The following is a 21,203-nucleotide window of genomic DNA, read 5'->3' on the forward strand; positions in this document are numbered from 1 at the left end:
TTTAGTCATCTTACATTTGGTCTGTGCATACTGTTTATATTTTTTCAGTCCTCTGTGTTAAGAAAGTATGATATAAAAAGGCAATATTTAACCATTTAACTTTTTTTTGCAGTGTAGGTGGCTTGGGAATTTCATATAGTAAATGATACAATTGTTACGTCAATTCTTGAGAGTTTTTTCTTTTCTACTAATCCAAAGATCGGAGGGTTTTTTTAACTTAAAAAACAATCTGATAATACGCAAACCTATTGAGAACTTGGACCAAATCTTCTAAGCATCAGTTTTTTTTTCCTGCTGCTTCTCAATAATATTAAGCCTAATATCAACAAAGATTTATTCTGTTAATACATTTTACAGTTTAAGATTTTCATTTTAATGTACTTTACCAGCATGAGAATTTCTTAATTTTAGAACTTGGATTAGTTGCTCAATATCTGACATAAAACTCCCATCCTTCCCTATGTCTTTCATGTTGAGACTAATTTTTAAATTTTAATACACTGATCCAAACCCTAGCCTACATAAAAAAGAAGAAAAATCAACAGCAAATTACACGTTTTAAAATGTGTGGAAAATAAAGTAATTTAAACAAAGAGTAGGACAAAAGCTACTAATGATTTTCACATTGTAACCTTGTTTGATATTATGTGTATGGCGAAGCAATCTCTACAGGGCTGCCTTTGCACCCGAAGATATTAATAATTTCTGCATCTATTGTAACATTAGTGAGGTACCCATGATTTATTTTGTGCCCAATCCTACAAGCGGTCTGAGCAGAGAATTATTGCCGACAGGTGTTTGTTCATGGAACGCTTTGCAGCATCAGAACTTTGATGCAGTGAAATGTTATATAAGTCTCTTGCTCTGTATCTGCCTTTAGTGATTGTTTTTCATTATGGAAGGGAAATTTTTGTTTATCCTAGGTAGTGGGCATACTATAACCATTAAAGATTCCTAGTCCTTTGTTTACATCTGTGCTTTAATATCACTGAAAAGACTGATAAACTTTAAATGGTACATGTGTGTACGTAGTATGTGTCTATATACATAAACTTTCATACAAAAATTGTGTGGGTTTATGTTATGGATGAGCATTGTAAATACCAAGACTCAATAGATAGATAATGAAAGAATAAAAGAGCTTTTCTAGATGAATCCTTTGATGTAAATATCTTTTCCACTTTTGGCAGGGTTGCATGGCACACGACAAGAAGAAATGATTGATCACAGGCTAACAGACAGAGAATGGGCAGAAGAATGGAAACACCTTGACCATGTAAAAAATTAATTAGTGTGTGTGTATATGTGTCTGAATGGACCCAGCATGACTTTAGAAAGTAACTGTTACAATATTGTAATTGGCATTACATATTTTAGTATATTAATTTTTCTTTAATTTTCCATATTGTAGAACAAGTTTGAAAACATTGGTGGCTAAATTATAGTGCTTAGTTCCCCATTTGGATGCTTCTTTTGGCACTCTGGGTCCAAATACCTGTTTTAAAATCCCAGCTGCTGATTGGAGCAGCCAATGGGAAACTGGGTGATCAGAATTGAACACTGGCTCCAGGATGCTTCCCACTCCCTCACTTTATCAATGCTCTGAAAATGGAATTTTTATTTGTTTTTGCTGTTTATTAGATCTTATAACTATTGAACGATTTGAATATATAACTAGGAAATACAGTTTTAAGCAAGAGGGAATTACTGTGTTCAAAAGGAAGTAGTATATCTTATTTTTATTTAAAAGAACAGGGAGATAATCCTTCTCCCTTGAAACCCTGGCAATTGAAGTAAAGAAAATGACTTAAATTCACAGAGTTTTCTGTGGGGATATGGCACATCATAACCAAATGTTCTTTTGGCTCCTCCCTTCCCCCGGCCCCTACTAATAGCTGTTAAACTGCATCATGGACATGGTGGAAAAAACAAGGCGATCTCTCACTGTACTACGGCGATGTCAAGAAGCAGACCGTGAAGAGCTTAATTACTGGATTCGGCGGTACAGTGATGCAGAGGATTTAAAAAAAGGTGGTAGCAGCAGCAGCCATTCCAGACAGCAGAGTCCGGTGAATCCAGATCCCGTCCCATTAGGTACGGTATTTTCTTCAAAAGTCCATTATCGGTCCCACTCTAAATTAGCCAAGCCCCAGTTCCTGACTTCTTCTTCCTTTTAATTATTACAGCTGAAGCTCATATTTGTTCCTCTGATTTATTTTTTCTCTTAATACCGATAAAATGTTCCTTTTCATCGAAGATTAAGAACTAAATGCAAATTTCAATTCCTGATAGCCCTTTTTGTGATAATCACCAGTTTTCCTTCCATTCACAAATGTACATAGGTGGAGGAGCTGGGAGACAGAATGCAAATTTGAATTTGGTGAAGTAATAAGATGAACACTGTTTGATTCCCCACCCTCATCATTTAAACCAAAAGATAGGTACTTCTTGACTGTTACTATTAAAAGACCAAGAGAAATCAAAATGAACTTGTTGGAGTGAATTCCACTGTATGTAATAGCACATCTTGAGAAATATCTGTACTTAGCAAACAGACTCATACAGAAACTTCTGACCTGTATTTATATTCAATTTGAGAAAGAAAGTTCACAGATGAGAAATTTCCAACAGACTTCTCCACAGACTCTGGGCTAGATACACAAAGGAACTCTAAGCATTATGACACGCAGCATCACAATACCTTACTTTTAGGCGCCTAGAAAATTTCTGGGACTCACAAAGCCTGAGGTAAGTCCTCAGGCTTCCTATACAATCAATGGAGGGAGATTGGTGCCTAAGAATGGAATTCAGAAAAGCCACCACATTGAGTGAAGAGCAGCCTAAGCTAGCCAATGAGAGATGCCAAGGAAAGGGGTATGTCAGAGAATTCGGTGCCTGCGTCTGGGCTGGAGGGAGGCACCTATCTCTGCCTGGGATTCTCAGTGGTGAACACTCTCCTAAAATCAGGCATCTAAGGTGTTTCTTAAAGGAAGCCTGGGAGAGGGTGTTCCTGGATCTCCCACGTCCTGGGTGAGTGCTCCAACCACCAGTCTACAGAATCCTTCTCATGCTTGCACTCTCTCTCTGCCCCAAAGACTCTTTAATTATTCATCCAAAGTGGAACAGCCTCAACAGGAGAGATTGAGGGAACCCCACATCAGAATATCCCTTAGCCCCGTGGTTAGGACAGTCCCCAGAGGGGTGGCAGATTCCTATTCAAATCTTTTCTCATCCTGAGACAAAGGGGAGACTTGAACCAGGTGTCTCCCACATCCCAGGTGAGTACGCTAACCAGTGGGCTAAAAATTATGAGGCAGATTCTTCTGCCTCCCTTCTCCCTGGCCATTTTGGGTGAGCTCCCCTCAGGGGCGCAACCTGGTAAGCAGGCTTAGAACTTTTCCTAGAAAAACATTGGCATTGAGTGAGTTTAAGTGCCTCTAGTGTTCAGTGGCAGCAAAGCAGAGGTTTTCTAAATATCAGTGATGCCTGATTCTGGGATTTAGGTGACTAAAGTAGCAGTTGGGCAACTAAGTCCCTTTGTGAATCTAGCCCTCTGTGTTCCTAGGGCAAGCTCTCTCCCCATATAGATCAGTAGAATTTAAACTCAAAGAGCAGGAGGAGTCTGTCTTTGTCAACAATTGGAAGTACCAGAAAGCCGCAGAATAATCACATTTCAATGTATGCATTTTTAGAATTCATCAATATTGGATGATGTGTGGCTATGATCAGAATAATTACACACTGAGAGACTATCACAGCCAATGTACTGCAGCACATCAGGATAGCGCACTATGTTTATTTTGTGGTTATCTGTGATCCACTGATACCAGGTTGCCATTTTTTCCCTCTGCTCATCTTTCTGCCTGTTGAGATGAAAGAAGATTGCTGATGGTGCCTCTTTGTCTCTTCCTCTATGGGGAGCAATATTGTTGTACACAGAGCTGGGCAAAAATTTTTCAGCAAATTGTAAATTCACTGAAAAATTCATTTTTTCAGGGCACCAAAATGTTTTGGGAATTCTGATTGAATTTGGCAATTTGTTTCAGATGAAAAAAACCCAGATGTTTTTCCCAGCATTTTCAAAATTAAGTGTTTCAAAATTTTGTTTCAAAATGATATTTTCTAAACAAAATGTCATTTCAAATCACCGTTTTGTTTTGGAAGTGTTGTGTAAAATCAACCCCAAAAAATTGTTTGTTTTTGTGTTTTGGTGAGAAACTGATTTTTTTTTTTCAGTTTTCATTCAGAACTAAACATATTTTTTGGTTCAGCCACTGAACCAAAAAACCAGTGATGGGTGAAGGAAGCTAGAAAACATATACTGATAATACATGCTTACGATGGTAAACCACTTTGGTATTTAGTGCCCCTTGGTTACAAGAAATTTGAAGGAGGCTCATTTTAGCCAATGGGGTCTTGGTATTAGAATTCCTAGAAATGAATTTCAGTTAGCTGAAGGAGGTATCACCAGGAATGGCATCACTGACTTAGTTCATCAGTATAGTTCCTTTGGACAACTTTCTCTGAAATACTGTTTCAGGTAATGGTTTCTATGAATCATGTTGGGAATCTAAAGAAAGAAGCTGACTAATCCAGAGATAAGTGTGACAGCCAAAATGCCCACCATGCTGGCAAGCCCCTGAAATTACTCCTTGTGTGGAAGAAACTGTTTGAATCATGACCTGTGGAGCCCATCTCCAACAAACCTGTAATGCAGAACTGTTAAGTTTTGAGCTATGCTGGGAAGAAGATTTTGCATGTAATTAGCAGGTGAAATAGGGAAGGATGTAGTGTCTTCATAATCCCCCAATAAACTGAAACAGCAGATTGATCCTTGACTGTTAGAGAATCCTGATAAGTGTGTAAGAGTGTAAAACTTTTAGTCATAAGACAAAGTTTGCAGTTTCCATGTTAAAATTTAAGAGCAGAGAAATACGCAGGACTAGATGATATGTATGGTGTATCATCATTTATTTACATACTTGACATTGGATGTGCCTGAAAGCAAGTTTATTTGTGTAAAAAGCCACATTGCATAACCTAGTCCATTGAATTTGATGCCCAAATTACCTCTGTAGTTGTGATGGATAAAGATTTAACTGACTGGAGTTGAGTCCATTTCACTTAAATATATCCATTCCAGTTAGCTTGGTTTAAAAAAAATTACTTTGCTATGTTTATGGATCAGTAATTTGTAATGCTTCAATGATATAGTATTCATTTCAATCGCAGGACCCTGACAAGAGATGTTTATATATCTGACACTCAGAGCACCAGATACTTGCCTTTTTTTAAAAGGAAATACAATAATTACATTATCTTAAATCTGGAAGTATCCGAGTAGACTACAGTTCTCTGGAAGGTTAACAAAATATGAACTTTAAAAGTGCAGTTTCATGGAAACAGAATTAGTGACCCCTAAGGCAGTGTTTTGTTTTTTTTATTTTTGAGGGAAGGGTGAGAAAGCAAGTGAAAAAATTACTCCAAAATTTTAATTAAGGCCCTATCAGCTATAAATATTGCTTTTTTGTGTGTGGATTCTCAAAGTCAATAATTCCCCTTTGTACTTTTTGTAATGAGATAATTCATCCTTTAAAAATTACCAGCTTGTTATCTCCAGTAGCAAGGAAAAAGTGTCATGTGGAAAAAAAAAAGTGTCACTGTTTGTGTCTTTGTACCTTTTCCTTTAAGATTAAAATGGCACCACCACAGTAAAACAGTTTTCCCTGTAACCATTGTGAACAACTACTTTTTAGGTTTATAGTTCTGTCATGAAAAATTGACTCTGAGCTGAAATTTAGCTTCCATGGTGTTGGTCCAGGAGCAGCTAAAGAAAAATCTGATCACTTTGAAGCCTGAAAATCTCTCTACAACTTAAAAAAAAGGTGTTGTTTTTTTATGTATGCGCCTTTTAATCTCTGGCTTCTATATGAGTTTTTTTTTGTTCAGTTTGACAGTCCATTTTTTATTTTAAAAAATTAGAAAATCAGACATTTGAAAATCTTGCATTTCATATTTACAGCTACTTTATTGTTAATGGCTTTAAACTGCTAGAAACTCTTGTAATAGGTTAAAAATTAAGTATTCTGTACAAGTAAAAGTACATAAATGTGTGCAACTAAGATAAGACAAGTACATTTCCTTTAGCGCTAAATAGTACACATTAATAAAAATCTTAACAATGACTCAAACAGACCTTATGTATACTATTCACTTGATGGACTGGTAGTGGTCTATCAAGTGAATAATTGTTCATATGTACTCATGCACTTCTGTTGAGGGATTTAAATATTATATACTCCAAAAAGTTTGTGATCTTCTTCTTCCTAACAATAAATAAGTATTCTGTAATAGACACACAATGGTATAAGTTAATGATAAAGGCTTTGTGAATTATAAATAAGACCTGTAACCTTATTGAGTGAAGATGTTTCTATGTAGGCAACTTCAGACGGTTCCAAGGTGAAGTTTACCTGAATTTGTATAAACTTCTTTGGGATGGAAATCTGTAAGGAAATATTACAAGATGGAGTTTGAAATCTCACAAGAGTCTCCGTGTTTTGGGCTAGGTCATGCTGAAACCAGAACGTATGAAGTTGTTAAGAACACATACATTAGCTGTATATTAAACAAAAATTTAAAATTCAAAACTAGTTTGTACTTTATCTAAACTGGCTCCTTCAGCCTATTCTGCATTAGCAGTGACATACCCGCTGCCATGCCTGTATAGTGGTCACCACTGAAATCTTTCCACTGCCATTTGCAAATAATTAACGTTTACCATGATGGCACAGTATTCCCAGTGAGAATTAGGAGGAATACTGTGAATGCTAGAGTACATTTGTTGCTTGAAATGGCAAAATTGTAAAGATTTAATGGCAATCACTGCAGCTATTAGTGCTTTTAATTCACTAGCTGGAATGGAGGCTTGGGCTGGATTGTAGCATAATAAGTGGTATGCTGTTGCAGAGAACTGGAGCTGCTAAATTGTTTAGTTTGTAATTTGGATCTCCTATTCTAACTTCTGAGGCAGGGATAATCTTTATCCATGCCTTATACTGTTCCATGCTGGTGCTTGCCAAAATAATAATTGATAGAAAAGAAGAAATAGACCCTGCTACTGCATGCTGTAGGAAATACGCTTTTTTGGCTCAGTTATTAATTTAGTACTTGTGTTTTTGAACCAGATTGTTACTAATTCTGTGCCCCAGGACCACAACTTTATACTTTAAGGATTGTTATGATAAACATTTTAAAGAATGATGCTAGTTCAAAACTATGTTTAAGTAAAGTTGAAGATGGTGCAAGCCAATGAGCCTGGAAAATTGAAGTCTGATTCACCACTGCATTTCTCCAGTTTTACATCAGTGTAACTCCATTAACGTTACACTGGAATGACAGTTTTGAATTGGAACCCGTGCAGCTGAGGCTGAATTCCAGTGTCTAGTCTTTATGGCATATCTCTACATCCATATCAGTCGTATGTAACCACTGAAGCTTGAAGCCCTTTTCAGCATTACTCATGATGTTCACTACAGTTTGCCAGCATGGATTAGGAAGAATGGACCCATTAGCCGAGTCTGTTTCCTCACCTACATTACAACCAGGGTTATAGCTACTAGAGACTGGTGTCAATCACGGTATTCTTAGGAAGTGGGGTTGTTGGACTTTGCCAGCAAGCCTCAATAGAAACAATGTGCTGCTAGCTCTGTATGTTTATTCTTAGGGTCAGAATGAAGCAAAATATATATGTAAAAATATTCCGTAGTTCAGACAGAGTCAATAACTTGATGATGTAAAATGTTTATCCTTTTGATGCTTTGTGTGTCATAGCTTTCATTGTGACCATAGGCTCATTCTATCCACTGCAGAAGGAAGGCCAAATTTGGTGCTGTCATTGCTGTCTTGAGCCAAATGAGATTAGATAGGTCCTTCAACGGTGATGTGTTCATCTCTTCATTATTTTGATTGCAGCTCTTGCAGTATTTATTACACGATAAGTGTGTCCATGCTGTTGTAAATTCAATCCATTTTCCATTTCTTCTTTCTCAAATGGATTGTCCTTTTTCATCATCTGAAGATACCTTTTACCTTGGTTTAGTCTTCCTACCCTTTTTTTTTTAATTTCCTTATCACCATGTGATACCACGCATATCTCTTTTATTTTTCCAACTTTTAGTTTCAGTGTCACTTTTCTTATTGAGCTTCTGTATTTGTTTCAGCTGTTTAAAAAATATCTCAATGTATTACTCTTTCAACATTGCTTTTGTTTCTGTAAAGTCAAAAGCCTCTAATGGCTGACAAAATGCTTGTGGTACTTGCTGAACTTCAGAACCTGGTTGGCTGGCTGTCAGTGATTTATGAACTGTTTCTGATGTCATGGTTGATTAAACTCCAGAAGTGAATACACCAGTGGTTACAAGAAAACCTTACATCACAATGACAATAGGCTGAGTTCTTGAGGTTATTTCCCTTCTTATGAAAGAAAACATCCAAGTTGCAACATAAGCAATCTTCCTTTTCTTCATATATTTTACAAAGAAATGTAAGTTGTAGCCATCCCTACCATCCAGTAGAGTGCCAGGAAAAACTCATTCTTGTTTTTGTATCTTTACCCCATCGGTGTTCATGTGAGGAAATCCAACTTTTCCTTTGACTTCATGGGAGGCCAGTGTCTTTTTTCTCCTCAAAGAGATAAATTTCATATTGAAGGACAGTACTGTAAGACCTCCTTAGCTTTCATAATGTCCTTTATCTTACCTCATTTTCATCTGTTCACACACAAGTACTGGTTACAATGGTTTCGTTTTCTAAGGAGTACAAATATCCACTTAGAACTGCACTGGTAGCAAGAAATACTCAAACATTAGTTTACTTCATTGTTGTCTAAGTAAGTTCACTATTGTGAACTCATCCTGCTCTCACCATTCATCATAATTATATTATTATCTTGTACGAACTAACAAACGCTGTATTGTTTCTGGCATTTAAATCCTTTCCCACTTTAAATTTGTCTGATAATTTCACTCTCTTTGCTTGTTAGGGAGCTTTTTGTATGATTTCTGATTTCTGCAGTTCTGTCAATGATGCATTATTTTTCTTTATGACTTTTTGAATTTGATTTATATCTAATATTTTAGGACTGGGCTGTTGGGTTTTTGTGAGTAGTTTTTTGTGTTTCTTGCCAGATTTTCAAGTCCCCTACGTTTTTTATTTTGTTTTGTCTTTAATGAGCAACTCTTTTGAGGCTTCATCTTATGTCCCCCTTTTTTACTGTCCTTCAATCACTTCCTGTTCTTTAGTTCCATGTAGACGTGTGTCTTGTTTTCCATGGAACTATCAGAGCTGACTTCACCATATCTACATTCATTATTTTTTTCTTATTTGGAAATGTGTTTCTTATTACAATCATAAGTGCTCCTTTTTTTTTCCTTGTGTCCTGCTCCGAGCTATGGCAGTCTCTCTCACAAGATCTTGGTTTAATTCTTCCTTACAACAAATCTCTTTATGTAAGTGACTTGCAGTTTGCATGTGAGTTTGATTGATCTTTGTATTTGGAAATTTTAACAATTAGCTGGCAACCTGGTCACTGATGTCATTGAATTCCATTTCCTGAAAGTCTTGTGTACCTAAAAGCCTAATACCACATTCCTCTTTCATTTGCATTATTAGTAGTATTAATGGTGCAGTAGTGCTCAAAGGGCCTATTCAGACTTGTACTCCCAGTGGGCTAGGTTCTCTGTGAATACATGGTACCCGACCCAAATAACTGACAAACCAATTTAATACAAAACACAAGTGAGTGTGACAAACAAATGAGGGGAAAGTGGACAGAAGAGAAGACTTGTTTTGTGGTTTTAGGATCCATTGGTTCTTCATTTGCTCCCCAAGATACCTTTGCTGTATCTGATAATATCCCACAACTATTGTTCACTTCTGTTTGTACCATCAGCCAGAAACATGCTGACTTTGTACCAGTAATTTAGTATGTTCAAATTTAGTGAGTCTGAGATCTCCCTGCCACCTACTCCTCCTCCCCTGAATCAAATGGAATACTTCCAGTGAACTTATTTTCCGTGGAGAAGGCAGGGTGTAAGCAATAAGAAAGTTCGTGGTCACTGTACGCGCACAAGATGGAGATCGTCACAGAACATTGACGTGTATGATAATCAATAGGCTGATCCTGCAAATGAGTAACTTGGTGGAGTCTCACTCCCCTGAGTATAGTAAATGTATATGCTTTCTTAGAATCAGTTCTGAGATTTTTTTAATTACAGTATCATGGTGATTGGAGCTGCTTGAAAAGATGGATTGTAATTTTTGCAAAAATTTTCACTAAAATTTTAGCTTTTTTATCAAAATCTCAAAATGTTCCATCCAGCTGTAATTGGTGAAATTTTATTCACACACCTTCCTTAGTGATGAACAGAACTGTAAAGAGAACTCTCTACTATCTGCTGGACGTGAAACTATGAAACCTGCCATAGTCTATAGATATGTTCTCTTTCCCTGTTGTACATCACTTATGGGATGGTAAGCAATCTGCAGTACCTTCACCTGGATGCTTAAAAGTCAGACTGATAACTGATAAGAACGTGGCATGAGTTGAACAATGCAGTAGTAACACCAGCAATGTTAAATAAAGTCTGTTTTCTTAATGCAGTTTTTTAAAAAAGGTCTCATAGAAAACTGTTACGTATATAGTACTATATGTACTTGTGTGCAAGTTAAAAACAAAACAACCCCTTTAGACACTACTGGCTCAACATGCTAGTCGATAAATGCCTGTCTGCAAAAGACTGCTTTTAAACCATATACAATATTGTCTACTAATAACTTTAAACCGTATTGGCATGTGTAGGAGAAAACTCTGTCAGAAGAACTATTCATGTGCACTTACTGGTTTTCAAAATCAAATATCAGATTTTTTTTTTTTTTTACTCTTACCAGTACCATTTAAAAATGCTTATACTTTGTTATAGACTAGTTGTTTGCTAAACTGAATTACTTTAAATTCAAGTATTATTTCCATTTTGGTCATGCAGGCAACAGAAAGCATCTTAAAGTTCTTTTTCTTTTCTTCTTATTTTTAAACACTCCTTTATTACTTTGAAAAATAGTTTAAAGGAAGGTTTTGGGGTTGTTTTGAAAGTTTGTTTAAAAAGAGAGCATTTTCCTTTGCTTTGTATGTTAAATTTTAGGCCAGAGCAAATTGTTGCATCCAAGTTTATGTAGGGCCTTATCCAAAGCCCTTTGAAGTATATGGAAAAAGCTCCTGTTGATTTCAGTGGGCCTAGAATCAAGTCCAGAGGCCAAACTATTAAAGACAAGAGCCTATAAAATGTGACCAGATTTTCAATGGGAGAAATGAAAATCAGGCCACTTTTTTAGGGGTATGGATTTAGAAGCCTGATTTTCAGCTCCTATTTTTGAAAATGTTGCAGATAGATCCTATAGTGTTGGTTGAGATTTAGAGAAGTGTAGGTTTGGACATACAGAAATGCACCTTTCTTTATCTGTGAAAGGCTTATTTGATCATCAGTATCACATCTTGGATTTTTCTTCCTCTCAGCAGTAACCATTCTCTTTTTCATGGAAGTGCCAAATGCAAACTATTGCATTATTCTTTTCATAAATATGATTGCAAAGGAAGAAAAATGTCTATCCCTCAGTAGGGTTTGCAAAACCAGCCTTAAGAGGCTGGAAACTGTCATACATATCTGGCTTTAAACACTGTAAAACAAAAATAAAGTGAAATAGTAACAGCTCTGCTTGAGAGGAAACAGTAGAGTCTCAAACATTTAACTGGTCTAGGTGACATTTATGGGCTATGGCCATAGTGTTCTCTTTATTTTATATAAAGATAATACTCACATGCTTTTGTCTGACTAATAAGCAAAGGGAAAGGGCATTTCTCTAAGCCTTGTTTAACGATTAAGCATTGCTTACAGTACTCTTTATTTTTCCCCACCCTATCCTGCTCCTTCTTGTAGAATCACATCGGGAATTCCTTCATAGGCCTGCTTCTGGATATGTGCCAGAGGAGATCTGGAAGAAAGCTGGTAAGAATTGTTTAAAAACATGAGCTTAGTGTTCTGGCAGCTGTGTGCAGTTGTTAATGCACTGATGTGAGGAATGAAAAGAAAGGGCTTACTAGTAACAAAAAGAAATTTTATTTAATAATCGTAAACTGGAACTGATCAGAACATGAAATAATCTTTATTATAAAAACATCTGCCACTACAGTTTAGGGGCTGTCAATATTTCCATTAAATAACCCAATTTTCAGGGGTTATAATGGCTTCAGGCTGAAACTTGATATACAAAAGTTTCCGTCTGTGAGCAATTTAAAAAAAATAAAGTTTGACAATTTTTTAAGTTTGAAGATTTCCACACCATTAACCTCCAAGGGAAAAGAAAACATAAATATGTACTTTTTTTAAAAAATGGAAAAATACAGAGTTGGGACTGTAATGTGAAAAAATGTGTAATATTTCGTGGCTATTAATCAACAGTGAGATGTCCGCTGTTAAACACAGTAATTTCAAAGATGGATACAATGTTGCATCTGCACAACTGCGCTCATATTTGTACCAGCACATGCACACACTAAGTCCCTGATGTTGTGATCTGTTCTGCATTGGCAGAATTGTACAGAACTCCTTGAATTCCATGAAGCTTGGCATGAGCATGGGTTCACTGGAACGGATGATACTGCCGTGGGATGGAATCTTGGCTTCATTGAAGTCAACAGAAATGTTGCCATTGACTTCAAAGAAGCTAGGCTTTCATCCTCAGGGCGTGAGCTCAGCTACCAGTTTGTGTGCACTCAGGCCTGATTTTTGCATGTGCAAATGTCTGCTTGATTGTGCAAATGCTAGGATGAAGGGGCACATTTATGTCCCATTGCTACTGCCTTTGATAAGGTGACCCATAATTTTAATGATTAAATGGCAGATACAAGAGTTTCAGGATTTTCTACTTTGTCCTCTAACTGCTTTTTATTAGAGTTTTTATTTGTTTATTACAGAACAAAAATACACAATGTTATGAAGGCATATTGATGCAATAGACATAGTCATGTCATTTAATGTACTGTGGATTCATCTTTTGGAATACACATTTGTTGATATATATTCAAGGCATATCTTATTTAGCTGTCACAGTTTATGCTATAACTAACACAACTCATTCAATCTACAATTTTTCCGATGTCCAAAGGAAACTTAGCCCTGAAATGTGATGCTGTGGTATGTCAGTGGCATGTTTGTTTCATTTTTCCTTTATTTATGGTAGTATCTTAATTTAAAAATAAGAAACAATCATCAAATATGATGGAGTCCAAAAAACCCCATCATTTACAGCAATCTTATATGGAGGAATTTCTGAAGTTGAAACTTTATTCTTCATAGGATCTCTAGGTTTTGCTGCTTGGCAAATTCTGTAAACTTGACATATCAAATTATTTGCAATTCCTAGACACAGGAAAGTAAAAGAAGAATGGTGTTTCACTCTTTACTAGAGATGGCCTAGAGCTGCAAAATTTGTCTTTGTAATCAAATTTCAGACATTCTCAAGCTCTGGGTCCAGATCATCAACTGGTGTGAAAGGAGCTGTGTCAGTTTACACATTATGAACATTTGTCCTGTTGGGTTGTTTTGGATCTGGGATTTTGATTCAGACCTGGTTCTAGTCCCAACTCTGTTTTCATTCTCACATGGATTTAAATTGGATCCTTAATGTTAACTGAACATAATTTTTGATTGAGAGAATCATAAATAAGATGTCTATAACCACTGTCCAGCTCTGCAAGAAGAAGGACCGGAGACCCTGGACGTGGTTTAATTAGTCTTCAATTTTATTCCTAAATGTCTGAGAATACCCAGCAGGTAAAATTGTACAGTGCAGGTAGTTCCATAATCATTTACATATATCTGGGGGGCTACTGGCAATCCTTTCCCTTGCCCGTCCTGCTTCCCAGACAAGCTGCTGTTGTGATCTTGTCAAATGAGGGTTAAAAGGGCTATAAAGGAGAGGTGACTGATTCCCTGCCAGTCATAGGAGTCCCCAACTTCTCCTATTTCTGCTCCTTTAAAAAATACCTCCTTTAAATCCTTTCCCAGTCCATTTTATCTGATCATTGTATCCATTTCCTACGGAGTACCTGCACTGGACATCTGCCCCAAGCTTACAGAATGAGTTGTGACACCATAGTTTAACCTCCATTTTGTGGTTATTTTGCCCCCACTAAGCCCCCAGCCCACTTTGGGGGTGGCAAAAAACCCCACCTTGCCTTGACCAATCTGACGATGAGGGACAAATTCCTTCCCAGCTGACTTGGTATGAATCTGCCCCCATGTAGCTGGTAACTCTTTGGCTCTCTAGCCCTTGAGGGGCCAACACGGCCGCTCCGACAAGCCAGATAAAAGGGCCCCATCGCTTAATGTGTGGTGAGGTCATTGTGCTGCTTTTCTGCGAGTCACATATGTGTCTGCTATCCTTATCTAGTAAGGTCACAAAACCTGCAGCCTTTTTCAAAAGTAAATTTTAGGCTTAAATTTTCAAAAGTGCCTACTAATGTTGGGTGCATCCATTTCTGAGTGACCAACTTGAGACACTGAAGGCCTGAATAAAGAGGTATTGAGCACACACAACTCCAGCTGAAGTCAAAAGATTTAGGGATTAAGCACTTTGAACATCAGGCATAGCTGTCTCCAGTTGGGCATCAAAAATTAGTGGGCAACTTCTACAAGTTTAAAGTCCAGGGCTTTATTCCAGCAAATCATGTATGTGAACATGTGCTTAGCTTGTGGACTTCACTAGGACTAGCTATTTCAGGGGTGGCCAACCTGAGCCTGAGAAGGAGCGAGAATTTACGAATGTACATTGCCAATGAGTCACAGTAATATGTCAGCAGCCCCCCCATCAGCTCCCCCACTCCGCTCCCAGTGCCTCCTGCCCACCGGCAGCCCCGCCGATCAGTGCCTCCCGATCAGCTGTTTCGTGGCGTGCAGGAGGCTCTTGGAGGGATGGGGGAGGAGTGAGGGCATAGCAGACTCAGGGGAGGGGGCAGGAAGGGGTGGAGTGGGGGCAGGGCCTATGGCAGAGCCAGGGGTTGAGCAGTGAGCACCCCCCGGCACATTGGAAAGTTGGCGCCTGTAGCTCCTGCCCCGGAGTTGGTGTCTATACAGGGAGCCGCATATTAACTTCTGAAGAGCCGCCATGTGGCTCCGGAGCCACAGGTTGGCCACCCCTGAGCTACATGCTTAAAGTTAAGCACATGCTTACATGATTGTTGGAGCAAGATTAGCATGCTCAGCATCTTGTAGGCTCGAGCCATAACAACCCAATTCAGCCCCCATAAAAGTCCATTGAAAGAATGCCATTGATTTCAGTATGTAAGGTCAGGCCCAAAAGACTCTGTTTGTGTCAAGTAGAGAGTACTCATGCAAGCAGTCCTATTAAATGCCTCTCTCTCTGGGGCTGCTCACGTAGAATCATAGAATATCAGGTTGGAAGGGACCTCAGGAGGTCATCTAGTCCAGCCCCCTGCTCAAAGCAGGGCCAATCCCCAATCTTTGCCCCAGATCCGTAAATGGCCCCCTCAAGGATTGAACTCTCAACCCTGGGTTTAGCAGGCCAATGCTGAAACCACTGAAGCTCAGCATGAGTGAATGTTGTAACTGAACTCATAAATAAACACTAAACAGGCACCCAAATGATTAGCAGTTGTGAGGAAATTAAGAGGTCTTATACATATATTTCTTAGACTTATGTGCGTCCTTAGCCACATTTTTCATGCTTTCTGATATTTGAAACTAATCACCCTTTCCCTCTCTGGAAGGGAAGTGGTGGCCTATTCCACTATTATTCTTTTTCTGCGGGAAGACAAATATTGTCTGTCTAGGAAAGTAAAATCTCTTCTTATAGTGTCCATAACTGCCCTTAGGCTATTGTCCCTGTAACATGGGTTTTATTTTGAACTGTGACCATCAGATCTGCAGTGCCTCACTGTCCACAAAGCCTTACTCCTGGGGAGATTCTGCATGACTACGAGCCCACAGAAAACAGCCCCCCTGCAGAATTCCTGTGCTTCCCTGCAGAAAACGGCCTGCCGGGGAAGGGGTGGGGAAGACCATGGGCGCAGGGGTTTTGGGGGTGGGGGGTTGCCCCCTCCAAACAGAGGTGAGGTAAGGGGGGCACACAGGGTTATGTGCCATTACCCCTCCCCCTCATTTCTGCAAGTGCAGAGCTGCCCAGCTGAAGGAGGCTTCCTCTTTGCTCTGCTGACTCTGCAGCAGAATGCTGCCTCCTGGGTCCTAGTGCCAGTCAGTCAATGATTGTGTGTGCTGGGAGCTTTCCTGTTTTCTGTGCAACAGTGAGTGTCCATGGTGGGGCTGAGTAAGGGAGAGGGGAATGAGGGAAGGGAGGTGGGGAAAGAGGCAGTGGGGAAGGAAGGGTGTGTGGAATAGGGTAGGGGAGGGAAATGTGGGAGTGAGGAGAGGGGAATGGAGAAGGAGAGGGGAATTGGGGGGGGGGGCGGGGAGGAGAAGCGGGAGCCTGGCATGCAGCGTCCCCTTGGCAGCAGCTGGGGCTCCCCCTTTAAGCAGGCCCTTCGAACCCCCACCCTGAGAAGCCCTACCACCCTACACCTGGACCCCTCTGACGACCCCCAACCAGTCTCCAGCCAGCTGCACCTGGACCCCCAACCCATCAAGCCCCACTCCCCCAGCATCTGCCCCCTCCCTACTGAGCCCTCCCACAACCAGACCCCCCCCCCTCCGCTGAGCCCCAACCACCTTCACGTGGATCCCCTGCACAGTCCCATTGCCCCTGCACCTGGAACTCCCCAATGAACCCCTGTGCATCCAGATCTCTCACTGAGTTTCCCATGCCCAGATTGCCCCACACAGAAACCTCTCACCCCACACCTGGATCCTCTCACACTAAGTCCCTCCACACTTGTATCCTGCTAGGCTGAGCCTACCCATGCACACCTGGTGCACCTGGCGCAGAGAGGCAGGGCACCAGGGTGCTTCTGGGGCAGGCCTAGGACTTTCACTGTGTCAGGGTCAGGTGCAGCCTCATTGCCAAGTCCCTGTACCAGGGAAGGTGGGGGCTTCAGGGTGATCTCCCACCTCAATGCAGTCAGTGGCCTGTGCTCCCCACTACCGTGCTGGACCCACATTTATTTATTGACAAATAAAATTTGCAGAATTTTAAAATATTGTGTTCATATTTTTTAATTTTTTCATGCAGAATTCCCTCAGGAGTAATAAAACACTTCCAACTATTATGGGTTATCTATAATAATAGAATGTGCAGCTAATAAGTGTTTATTTGGAAGAATAGTTTTCTTTAGAGGTAAAGTCATGTATTTGTACAGCACTGAAACACTGTTATTGCTTTGTGATTGAAAAAAACTAAATAAGCTTTTCTCTCTTTTTGGCTTTGTTTGTGGTTATATTAATACAATCAGATATCACACCTGATATATCAGCTCTCCATTTATATAATCAAATATAACTGAAAACCCAAAATTTGTAGTTCATCCAAACCCAGAGACATTTTCATTCTGCCCCAGCTTGTGGTCTCTAGAATGTTTTAAAACACTTTGACAACACCATTTGAGCCTTTGAGTAAGTTTTTACAATACAGAATTAGATTATAAACAATAGTGACTGAACCTATTTCCTCCCACCTTATGTACAGCAATCAAAATAAAAACAGTTTATCAGAATAAATGTGTATAAAGCATTGAACTAGGAAATCTCTGTTAAATCTTGTAAAAACAGTTTAAACTGGGATTTCTAACCACTGCAAACTTCTCAATTTAGATTAAGATTTGATGAGATTAAATAGTGCAGTGAAAGTGCCTCATACACATTTAAAAATATTTTCATTCATAGCAAATGCCATAAAGACTACAGATTTTTCTCACAAAAAAATCAGCTTTGTTAATAACTGTGGTTCATAAAATGCAAAAGGTCTGTATTTAAGTTGCCTCAATTTTATAAAAATGGTAATAAAACTGCATCTGTATGTTTGCTGCTGTGTATTTCTTTTCAAGCGATCAGAGAATGTTTGCAGTTGGTAATAAATATTCAAGCACCTTGCAAATGTCCTACCAATTCCCTTTGCTGATCTGTGTGTGCCTGTGGGACTAGAATAGGAATGCATAATTTAAATATAAATTGCCTTATTTGCATATACAATTAGTCAAGCTGCAGCTTTGATCGTAAGCAAAAATTATTGTCCTGTATTGCCACTTAGATAGAATTTTAATTCACCTTGAATATTCAAAGTAAATTAGGCCCTGGTTGTATAGTTGAAGGGTATGATTTTCCCCTTTCCCTATGCCCTCCCCACAAACAACATTTATGGTATGGTAATATAAAGGCATATTTTCAGTCTCATAAAAATAAAGGCATAAGTTTTATCTCTAATTTTATTTCTTTCCTCTCCAAAACTTCAATTTAAACATATCTCTTTGGAGCAGAGACTGTTTATTCTTACATGTATGTACAGAGCCTAGTTCAATAGGCAGCAGTGTAACAGAAATAGTTATCATTTTGAACAGGTTCAAATAAAGTCAATATGTGTCATTTGGATTATACATTAGTACTTTAAAATTAGGATTATTCATGGTAATACAATAATTTTAAAAATTTGCTTCTTTAAATTATGCTACTATAACAAAGCAAATGACATCAAGTGTTGGGATTACTAACTGCAAATGTAGAGCTCTAAGTTGGGAAAGTTGTGGATTTCCCACACTTGTATATACACGCACGTATGTGAAATACTGAACAAAACCCAAAGTAACCATAGCACATTTGTAACTCTTACATTTTTAATCTACAGTCAGACATTTTTATTAGGAATCTATGTTTTTAATTAGACAGAACATTTAATTAAGGTGCTTTTTAAGTGGGTGAAACAATTAAGTGCAAACACTTGAGTGAAACATGTCATAATTAGTTTTAATAGAGTGTTAATTGGTACTAGGTTTGCCAAGTTAATAATTATTGCTTATTAAATTTTCAATTAATCATTGTCATTTTGCTTTGAATAAAGATGAAAATTAGATAAACTAATTCAGGCGTAGGATGGTTTCCTTGTTAATTAGAGCAGTTAATTTTTTAAAAAAGAAATTACTTGTTTTAGTTGTCAGTTGAAAGCTTGTACATTAGTAAAATCTTTGCATTCTTCTTGCATCAAAAACTGAATAACCAATTCATGACAACTCATGTTTTCCAGGGTAGCCTAGTAGAATGTATTACACTAATTCATACTGGATAATTTAATTGCAGTGATTTATATCTGCCTAAGACAACACTAAGGCTCTGATTTTAACAAATCAGTTATGCACATGTTTAAGTATGTGCCTACTTCCGGTTGACTTAAATGTGCTGAAGTGACTTGCTGAATCAGGGCCTAATTCTTCAAAATATGAATGTTGGTTTGAAACAAAGATCAATTGGTAAGAACTAAAACAAAAAAGCAATGCGTTTAGACACAAAACAGGAAACATTGAAACTTAGCTTTTGCATTAGAAAACTACATATTCAGGAAATGACTTTAGAAGCACTAAAGTTAGATTCTCTGTTTATCAATGACTTTGTTTTAAGAGGTGTATTAACTCTGAGCACCTTTTCATTATACTCTACAATGGGTTTTTATATACCAGAGAACCCATCAATGCCTTTAAGGGTGTGTATACCAGTGTCCTGCCCTGGTTTACAGAAGCTTAAAACCAGAATGTTACTTATTATTATTAATTTATTATTTGTATTATCATAGTGCCTAGAGTTTAAAATGTTCACAGTGTCATTTCTCAATTAGTTACTTTCATAGAATTCTTTCATAAATCTAGTCCTCTGCAGAACACATTTTTCAAGCAAAATATTCAGAAAGATACTAAAGGATAAATTGGAGATCAGAAACAGCTAGACTTTTATACGGCCCACCATTTATTATCTGAGCACTTCATGTACTCCTCCGATGATAGGGAAGTAGAAGGCGGGAATAGGTCATAGGGACTCAGTTTCATCCTTATCCTACTTCAGGAAGTGATGAGGCATGCTATTAGCAGGATATATGCTTCCTTCGTGCATTGTTCCCTCTAATCAAACAGTCCTGTACCAAACCTATTGTGCTGATGAAGACTTCTTGCCTTGTTTGTAGAGGAAGCAGTCAATGAAGTAAAACGTCAAGCGATGACAGAGTTGCAAAAGGCAGTGTCAGAGGCAGAACGGAAAGCCCACGACATGATCACTACAGAGAGAGCTAAAATGGAGCGCACTGTTGCAGAAGCCAAGCGACAGGCTGCAGAGGATGCATTAGCTGTTATCAATCAACAGGAAGATTCAAGTGAGGTAAGGAGTTCCATAGGAGGCAGGACCGGCTCTAGGCACCAGCAAAGCAAGCCCGTGCTTGGGGCGGCACAATTCCAGGGGTGGCATCCCAGCCAGCTTTTGGGGGTTTTTTTGCGCTCTCGGACCTTGGGGTGGCAAATTTTTTGCTTGTGGCGGCAAAAAACCTAGAGCCGGCCCTGGTAGGAGGGGAGTCATCTCAAAATTTATTCCAAAATATACCAAAGCGGAGTCTCATTGTCAGAGTTTGAACCCACCCAGCTTCCTGCAATAAAGAATTAATACTCAATTTTTTTCATTTTTTGTTTTTTTTGTTTATCTTTGTCTAAGAACATAAGAATGACCATACTGGATCAGAACCAAGGTCCATCTAGCCCAGTATCCTGTCTTCCGACCGTGGCCAGCAATTGCTTCAGAAGAAAAGTCTGAAATGGCTTTAAATTGATTGGGGGCAGGAGAATGAGACTATAAGAACAATGCAGTGATGGGAATATAGTCTGTATATTTTCCATTTACTTTAAGGGTAAAATTAAAATACTTTAAAATAACACAATCTACTTAAAATTGGTGGTTGAAATAACATTCAGTGAACGATGATAAATAATAAAAAGACAAGGAGGACTTGTGGCACCTTAGAGACTAACCAATTTATTTGAGTATAAGCTTTCGTGAGCTACAGCAACATCCACTGAATGCATCCGATGAAGTGAGCTGTAGCTCACGAAAGCTTATGCTCAAATAAATTGGTTAGTCTCTAAGGTGCCACTAGTACTCCTTTTCTTTTGCGAATACAGACTAACACGGCTGCTACTCTGAAACCAATGATAA

General features: G+C 38.5%; 1 protein-coding gene across 5 annotated transcripts in view; it reads left to right on the plus strand.

Annotated features, from left to right (window-relative positions):
- The window catches only part of RUNX1T1 (RUNX1 partner transcriptional co-repressor 1), a 140,781-nt gene that overhangs the window by 101,884 nt on the left and 17,694 nt on the right, over positions 1-21,203 (plus strand). For all 5 annotated transcript variants that reach the window (XM_074944108.1, XM_074944107.1, XM_074944110.1 and 2 more), the window contains 4 exons: positions 1,191-1,276; positions 1,896-2,094; positions 11,994-12,062; positions 20,188-20,378. In XM_074944108.1, coding sequence (XP_074800209.1) covers positions 1,191-1,276; positions 1,896-2,094; positions 11,994-12,062; positions 20,188-20,378 — 545 coding nt within the window. The remainder of the gene's footprint in view (positions 1-1,190; positions 1,277-1,895; positions 2,095-11,993; positions 12,063-20,187; positions 20,379-21,203) is intronic.

Source organism: Natator depressus, chromosome 2, assembly GCF_965152275.1.
Source record: "Natator depressus isolate rNatDep1 chromosome 2, rNatDep2.hap1, whole genome shotgun sequence".
NCBI lineage: Eukaryota > Metazoa > Chordata > Testudines > Cheloniidae > Natator > Natator depressus.